This window comes from Girardinichthys multiradiatus, chromosome 3 (assembly GCF_021462225.1).
Source record: "Girardinichthys multiradiatus isolate DD_20200921_A chromosome 3, DD_fGirMul_XY1, whole genome shotgun sequence".
In the NCBI taxonomy this organism is placed as follows: domain Eukaryota; kingdom Metazoa; phylum Chordata; class Actinopteri; order Cyprinodontiformes; family Goodeidae; genus Girardinichthys; species Girardinichthys multiradiatus.
Genome location: NC_061796.1, coordinates 28,630,991 through 28,639,306, shown reverse-complemented (window position 1 = coordinate 28,639,306; position 8,316 = coordinate 28,630,991). Strand labels below are relative to the sequence as shown.

The 8,316-nt window shown below is 40.4% G+C and overlaps 1 protein-coding gene across 2 annotated transcripts; it reads right to left on the bottom strand.

Annotated features, from left to right (window-relative positions):
- Positions 1 to 1,551: 1,551 nt before the first annotated feature.
- On the bottom strand, positions 1,552 to 7,782 carry LOC124863143 (farnesyl pyrophosphate synthase-like). 2 transcript variants are annotated; one of them, XM_047357404.1, is made up of 10 exons: positions 7,627 to 7,782; positions 6,626 to 6,778; positions 6,407 to 6,547; positions 5,302 to 5,382; positions 5,060 to 5,182; positions 4,439 to 4,527; positions 4,263 to 4,335; positions 3,998 to 4,075; positions 3,767 to 3,901; positions 1,552 to 2,156 (listed from the first exon to the last, which is right to left on the bottom strand). In XM_047357404.1, the coding sequence occupies exons 1-10, from the start codon at positions 7,627 to 7,629 to the stop codon at positions 1,956 to 1,958; spliced, it is 1,077 nt and encodes a 358-aa protein (XP_047213360.1). In that variant the 5' UTR covers positions 7,630 to 7,782; the 3' UTR covers positions 1,552 to 1,955. The 2 variants fall into 2 exon arrangements, with proteins under 2 accessions (XP_047213360.1, XP_047213350.1); XM_047357394.1 differs by lacking the exon at positions 7,627 to 7,782 and having other exon boundaries at positions 6,626 to 7,184.
- Between the last annotated feature and the right edge of the window lie 534 nt (positions 7,783 to 8,316).

Below are 8,316 nucleotides of genomic sequence, written 5' to 3'. Positions count from 1 at the left end.
CATAACATTACACTCTAGTTCATCCTAAACAGTCACATCCACATATACGTTTTAGTTGGATTTTCTGACTTTTATGAGAGAAAAATGTGGAGGATATTATAATCAGAGAATGTAATTCCGTATATTTATTTTTAAAAAGCTAGGCAAACACAAGGAATGCTCCAATTTGTATCTAATTCAGTACAAATACTGACAAGTCCTTCAGTTTCCTTCAGCTATGGAGTTACTGAATACTATAGGCAGCAGTAGGCTGTTTAGCATCCTGGTTCTAGATTGGGAATGTGACAAACTTGGCATTTGTTTCCTGTTACTGTTTTTCAGTCATCTAATAGTGAAACCTGGTCTGACCTCCACTCTATGTCACTGGTAAGTTTGTGCTGATAGATTGCTGCCTGAATGTATTTTTAAACAATTATGAGGTATGTAGTTCTTGTCTTGAACAGGTCTAACTATAATAAAGTGACAGAAGCTGGAACTCAGAGGGCAGTCGAGCAGCGTGTTGCCAGAGCATCCGACAGTCAGGGAAACTAGTCAGAAAGAGACAGATGATGTTCCATAGATGCATAAGACAGTGTTAACTACACTTGACAGAGATTTACAGGGGACACGTGTTAGGTATACAAGAGACCGAGGTATGGTGCAGCTGCCTGGTATGCAGGGCCTGCTCTTACCACCCGGTGTGACATGACGATGTATGTGTAATTCATAAAATAAAATGCAGGTTAAACGCCTCTGTGAAACAGCTGTAAAATGCTGATACGTTATGTTTCTAAAACACTGTGAAAACAGTGTTGTGGGCTTGCATGTTACCCTGTTACCTCAGAGCTTCTGATAAGAGATGGGTAACAGTCTGCCTGTAACACAGTATGTCATCTGGTCCTTGGACCCCTCTTTTGCTCCAGGTAGGCAGTAAAATAAATCTTTTTACAACTCTGTTTAATTCAGAAGTTTACATAGTAAACTCTCTTACAGTTTTGCTGCAGGAGAGACAAGTGCACTTAAAATAGATGAAAAAAAAAGTCCATTAGGTGGAAACATTAAGGAAACATCTAGACCCATCAACCGGCAAGTTAACGTTTGGGCACCAAGTGGCTTAAGGACAACTTAGTCCATGTTTTGAAGTGGACAATCCTGATCCCAGTCCCATAGAATATGAGCTGAAAAAGGTGTGTGAGCAAGCCGCCCTACAAACTTGACTCAGTTAAACCAGTTCTATCAGGAGGAATTCCAATAAATTAGCTTGTGGAAGGCCACCTAAAACATCCGACTAGACTTCAAAACAGAAAGCAAATGTCAACGTAATGATTTAATGTCAGCCAGTGAGAAAACAATTTAATGTCTGTATGTAAATATCTGCTTTCAACTGTAAATGCTCTAGTGCCCATTAAAGATAACCCTCTAAATCAAATCCCTTACATACCCACCACTGGTCTGCATCTGTACCAACCCTCATCCAAGTCAGACCACTATTTCTGGGTGCTTCACTGTCTTTTCTCTCAACATGTTGGTTGCTGTTATTTCTCCTTCCACAGGACGAAGATACAAAAGTCACAGATTTTAAATAATTTATTAATGCAATTACATTGAGGCCATTAGCTACTTTATAAAAACACTATAAAAAAAATAATATTATGTCCCAGGATATACCTGCTTTCACTCATGCATTGCCCTTTCCTGAACCCAAAACAAGGATTACTCTTTACTTAACATTGTTTTCAATTAAAAAAAAACACCTTGTTGAGAATCTTGTGAGGTAATTAAGCCCCTTTCTCAGCAAATAACGTGGTTCGATGACATTCATAACCAACCATTTATACCTCACTAAAAACCTACTTCAGGAGTTTCTGTTCAGATCAGATTGGTCTGAAACGTCTCCGTCTTCAAAAAGCAAGAGGACCTTTTTCCCACCCCGGTTACAGTTCTTTTCTGTGCCGTTCGCCAGCTGGCTCCACCCTTCACTTGTTCCTCTTGTAGATCTTCTTGGCGAAGTTGAGGAAGACGGAGTGAGGAAGGCTCTGAGCGTGCTGAGCGATGAGTTTCTGCAGCCGCTGGTAGCTCTCCTCTTCGTACGTGTGATACAGCGTCGGCATTTGTAGGGCGTTGTACAGCTCTTTGACCTTTGCCACGCTGCTTTCATCCTTGCGCCCATAGCAAGCCTGAAGAGGACGTGAAAACATCAGCTCTTTACGCAATTCGGTGGAAAATGTTTACAAGGCAGGATCAGAACACCATCGGGCAGAATATCACTCTGCTTTACATTGAAACAAATATGGCAGCTATTTGCTTTGAACGTAGACATGTAATTGTTTCACTTTTATAAGTGGAATTATTATACTGACTAAATAAGTAAGTTTTACCAAAAATTTATATAATTTTTGATACCCACGTTGACAACCCATGATTTAAAGTCATTTTATAACATCTCCTCATTCAGAGCTGTACAGAAACAGGGTTTTGTGACTTCTACAAATAACATATCCCAGCCAGATGTTGCTTAGAGTTAGTTTGGTTTGAACAAAGGTCATAATGGGTCAGAACTCAGTTGTTTCCCTCACAATGGAAACTGATCATACTTATTAACTACTAGAGAGGAAACAAAAGCAAAAACTAAGGGGGGAAAGCACCTCATGCCCACTGTTAACTATGGTGGAGGATCTGTGATGCTGTGGGCCTGATTGTTGGAGTTGGATTGTTGGACCTTGTTAGAGTGCATGACCATCACTGGGTCTTTCAACAGGATAAACATATGGAGATATCAAAATCAAAAAGTGGTTACACTCTTTCTTCTCTGCCAATCACAAACCCGACATCTAAAATCATAGAGAAACCCTGTAGGGTGAGCCACAAAGAACGCATTATGAGAGGATCTAATACTCTGGACGATCTAGAGGAATTCTGCTAAGAACAAAGCCTCGACATGCTCCAATATTGTAAAATGCTACATAGGATGACTAAATGCTGTTCTTTGGCAATACAATATGGAATAGGAAGAGATGAAGTGGCAACACATGGACATGTGCAGAGGCTGAAGTGGAAAAAAGCTATCTTGTGAACCTTATCAGATCCTCAGATTTAACCATTTCCACAGAACTCCACTGTGAAATGGTTGTTAGCACCGTTTCCCATGAAAATCCAGGGATGGATGTGCTTAAAACGCTTGAATAGTATTCCTTAGGAACAGCACGAGTGTATCAGCTGCAATGGAAAGTTTTTACAAAACACTGACCTCCTGAAATTAAACTAGCAGAAACAGATAAAGCACAGGATGTGCAATGAGATGGGCATCTTCGTGGTATACCATAAACAGCCAGAAGACAGATAACATACAGAAACATATAAACCCATTTTGTACCAAATGTTTGGTTCCCCTTCAAAGTCAACTTCCTTTTTTGTTGGAGGAGACATCTATACAAGGAAACAAATAATAATCTGATGATGCAGTGTTACAGTTAACTAAAGTTCCACTCTTTATATTAGGCTGTTATCATGATTTTCTTCAAATGGAAATGTTCTGGGCACGGCTCGTGGTGCAGAGGTAGAGCATGCGACCCATGTACGGAGGCCTTAGTCCTTAACCCGGCTGTCCCGGGTTCAAGTCCCGGTCCGGTGACATTTGGCGCATGTATTCCCCATCTCTCCACCCCATTTCCTGTCTGCTTATTTTCAGTAAAAAAAAAAAAAAAAAGCAAAACTAAAAAATAAGTGCACTAGTGCCGCAAAACCAAAAGAATTAAAACAATTGGAAACGTCCCATTACAAATCTCACCTCCAGAACTGATTTCTGCTCAGGGGTCATCACTTCCAGAGCTTTCACCACCAACCAACTGCATTTGTTGTCCTGAATGTCTGTCCCGATCTTTCCAGTTACTGCAGGGTCACCGTAACAGTCCAAGAAGTCATCCTGTAGAATTAAACGTATAAAAGGTTTATTATAAGAGCAGACTTAGTAGCACGTTATTTAATCAGTGAGAAAACTGATCACATAATTAATGACTACCTGTATCTGGAAGAACTCTCCCATCTCCAGTAAGATGTGTTTGGCGTTATTGTGTTCCTCGTCACTGTTAATTCCTGCCTGCAGGAAACGAAGGTACAGCATGTAATAGAAACAAGCTACATACTTTTATAACTTTACAAGGTCGAACTGTGCTGCCCTGTTTTCTTCTGGCCTTCTCAAACAACTATGCATCCTTTCATTCGTACTACCTACTTTACCATCATCATTACTCTGGTTAATGACTGCACACTACAAGCATACTCACCATGTACATTGCAGAAGCCACTGGCAGATAAAAGGAGTAAAAGGCAGTCTTGTATTTCACAATGGTTTTATACCTGGAATGAAGCAAAAAAAAAAAAAAAAGAAAAAAGGTTTTTATTCTGACAGACTGCACATTTATCGATCAAACCAAAAATTTATTATTTCTTCTTCCATCACCTTTCCATGGTAAATCTATTCAGGTCAATCTGATCAGGTGGAGCCGTCATGAGGTCCAATGCCTGACCCAGTTCAGTCTGGAAAGTGGTCTGAAACAAACCAAGATGCAATAATAGTTTAAAAGGAAATGTTAATGTTTAATTTTCTAGAAGAAATGATCCGTCCTAAAATCTGGCTTCCAACCCATTTTTCATTAAAATAAATTACATACTCTTCTAGACTCAACTTTATGCAATTTTTAAACATTCATTTTACAACATAAATCGCTAATGTTAAATTTGTAGCAGATACTCTTATAGCATGTGGGCTTTAAACAGGAAACCTACCAAAACAGGAGGGAGGGGAAGGATGAAGGATCAAAAGGACAGAAGAAAGGGAAAAAGGAGACAAGGAACAAATGCAGAACATGAGGAATATGAGCGAGGTAGGGATGGAGGAAGGAAGGAAGGGCACAACAAAGAAATGGAATTAGGACAATGAAAGAAGGGCAAGGAAGGAATAAAAAAAAAAGTAGGACACAATGGTCAAAGGAGGGCAGATACAAGGAAGGAAGGAAGGAATTGAGGTACCGAAGACATAGCCCATGTTTATTACTACTCCTTTCCAGGAACAAGGACTCACCTCATTAAAAAGCTCCAGCAAATGGACATAATAGGGCTGATCCCTGCATTGCTTCCGAAGTAGTCTATATATTGATGACTCGACCAGAAAAGAATCATTTATTGCATCCAGGCCTATTCCATCCTTAAAAGGGGAAGAAGAGAAAATTTACAGTAGAGAACCACGGAGAAAATGTGTAAATAATCCCACAACCAAAATACATTTCAGCATCCTTTTTGTCTTTGCAATCACGGAGGCCTCACCCTCTTGTACCAGCAGGGCTGTCCTCTCCGAGTCACAGATGCATCCATGATGTCATCTGCCATGAGGAAAAATGCTTGAAGCTGAAGGAAACAGAGACAAAGTGACAATGTTGAAATCAGAGATACCAGCACATAGTAAAAGCCTGTACTGTGTGCTCCAGTATTCTGGAAACGAGCACACTCCACACCCCTAAAATGTTTTTACAGTTGGTCACATTATGACCACATACTTTCGTGTACTTTATTTGGGTTTTATGTGAAAGACCAACACAAAGTGGTGAATAATTGTCAAATGAAGAAAGAAAAAAAATAGCTTTCAATGATTTTTACAAATAGACAACTGGAAAGTGGGCTGCACAGTTGGTAGTACTGTTGCCTTGCAGCAAGAAGGTCCAAGGTTCGATTCCCGGAGGGAGTTTGCATGTTCTCCCCGTGCATGCGTGGGTTCTCACCGGGTACTCCGGCTTCCTCCCACAGTCCAAAGACATGCCTGTTAGGTTAATTGGTCTCTCTAAATTGCCCTTAAGTGTGTGAATGAGTGTGTGCTTAGTTGTTTGTGTGTTGCCCTGTGATGGACTGGCAACCTGTCCAGGATGGACCCCGCCTCTCGCCCATAGACTGCTGGAGATGGGCACCAGCTCCCCCGTGACCCACTATGGAATAAGCGGTAGAAAATGACTGACTGACAACTGGAAAGTGTGGTGTGCATTATGTTCATGCCACATTCGCCCACTGACTCTGCTCCATCTACTTTGAGAACCCACATCTTTGCACGACTATATACCTTCTTTTAAAAAAGCACATATTTAATCCAAATTTTAATTTATGGACTGTAGGAACTTCATCTGTTCATGTTTTATATCGGACTATTTGTTCTGAAACTTAGAACTAAAGAATACATTCTGAAGTTTTCCCACAGCCACCAGTCCCTAAAAACCTAATCTAATAATAAAATGTCTCTGTACCATTTAACCCCAGTCCAGATATTTGAAACCCATTTTTTTCCAAATGAAAACAAACACTACAATATACTGCAACATGTTCAACATTAGGTTCTACCAAACAGCAAGGTTTCAGAGACGATATAAGCTGCTTAAATCCTTACCATCTCAATGCACCAGCCAACCATCAGAGCTTGCTGCAGAGTATCTTGGGTGAGCTGGGAGGGTGGAAGAAGCTCTCTCAGGGAGCCAATCACCGACAATCCTCGGTTCTTCTTACCTCCAGGAACATTGTAAATCAAAATCTAGAGCAAAAAGTGGAGAATTAGACTAATTAAACTACTGAACAAAAGAAAACAAGGTGATGATAAGTAAAGTCATACCTCTCTCAGCCTATTCAGGGCGTAAGCCAGCCCAGGATCCTGGAGGTTCCTGTCTGTCAGCTCTGTCACCAGCTCCCCGAACTTGGCATCAAACGCCTCAGGGTCTGACAGCAGCAACTTTTTGCTGTGCGTCCCATTGCAAACGGTGTCCCCCTGCAAAGAGGGGGTACACAGCATAAATGCCCGGCTTTTAAATCTAAACGGAGACGCAACCAACCACACGGCCCAAAACGTTTTAGGAGCAATGACTGCACAGTTCAGCAGCAGGCGTCTCATTCTGGAGCAAATCTTCTGCCAGCAGGTTGCAATCGGGGACAGGCGATAAACTCATCGGAGTCAGCCGATGGGTAGTTTTAGTAGCAACATGACGTTAAAAACTCGTTCCGGTCTAGAAAACGGTTAGCGTTGCGAGATTCATGGCCTTGTACGCACAGACAAAACAAGTACTGTGATAAAGAGAATCAACGGTTGGAGAGGCCAAGGGGGTGAAGCTAGCTTCCGATTTGTAGCTTCCGATACAGACAAAGGCTCATTTCAGAACTTTTTGTCTTAAAGCAATTCCTGCTAAAAAACACTGAATATCGTATTATTTGTGTAAATCCTTTAAAAGCCAGTCTACGATCCGTACAATCTTTTAACCTGTATAAAAAATTGATATAGAATCCAAAATAGCTTTAAAAGACAATATTGTTTTTGATTTACAAGTTAAGAAAGTTGAAAAGCCATTTTTTTTAAATAACTTGTATTTAATCCACATTAATCCAGTTAGCATTTGACGAGTGTTATTGATTTTGAATTAATAACAATGTTTTAAAGTTCCAAAAATCAGAGGAAAATACCTTTAAATAGAAAGTAACAAATCTAAAGCCAACTTCAGCGTCGTCAAGCTGAGTTATCATGAAAAGTAGCATTAGCCGAAGGTTAGCATCCTGCTTTCAGTCAGTTGTCATGCGATGTATTATATAACCATATGTTTCGTTCGTTTGTATGTCTTTACATACCATAATGATTTTGATCTCTTACTCCTAACTGCACCGCGTAGTTGAATAAAATCAGCGTTTATCGCCTTCTCGCAGACAAACCGAGGTCTTTGAACGCTTCTTCCACCCAGGATATACGGATTGTAGTTCGTTAACGCACCACTGCAGTTTTTATCTAGGAGCCGCCGAACTAAATGTCCCAGCGTTCCTTGTATGTAGGCGGGTTTAGGAAAGGCTTCATTTGACATTAGATCATTTCATTGGCTGCTTGCATCGAACCAGGATGGGTTCTTCTGTTGATTATCCAATAGGACCTAAACATAGGCGGAGTTTAAGTGGAGTGGTCAGATTAATGGTAAGAATCGTTGAACAGGTAAAATAAAGGAGGAAAAGCACAACCAGTCAAATTGCAGCGTGACTTTACATCATTCCTTAACGAATCCATGATGTTTTAAACTGGGATTGAAGAGCCAATAAAATAATCCTCATGACTGTTTAGTTTGCTTTGGTTTTAATGGGACAAAAGTAATGAATTAAGTATGACAGCAGGCATGCCAGCAGGGAAAAAACCTTTCAAAATGTGTGTTTTGAAATAATAAAAGGGTCAGATCCAAATGTAATGTGATCCTTGTAGTGATTTATCTTTTAGTGTTTGTAACAGCCTCACTTATCAAGTTAAAATTACGATACCCAACCCTGTTAGGATCCATC

Bases quoted from the DNA above. Each gene is read 5' to 3' on its own strand.
- LOC124863143 (XM_047357394.1), bottom strand. From the start codon at position 6,901: ATGAGACGCCTGCTGCTGAACTGTGCAGTCATTGCTCCTAAAACGTTT. The intron at 3,902-3,997 runs GTAGTCATTAAT...TTAATTCTACAG, and splicing joins GAGAGTTCTTCCAGATACAG to GATGACTTCTTGGACTGTTA. The intron at 2,157-3,766 runs GTGAGATTTGTA...CGTCCTCTTCAG, and splicing joins AGCAGAAATCAGTTCTGGAG to GCTTGCTATGGGCGCAAGGA.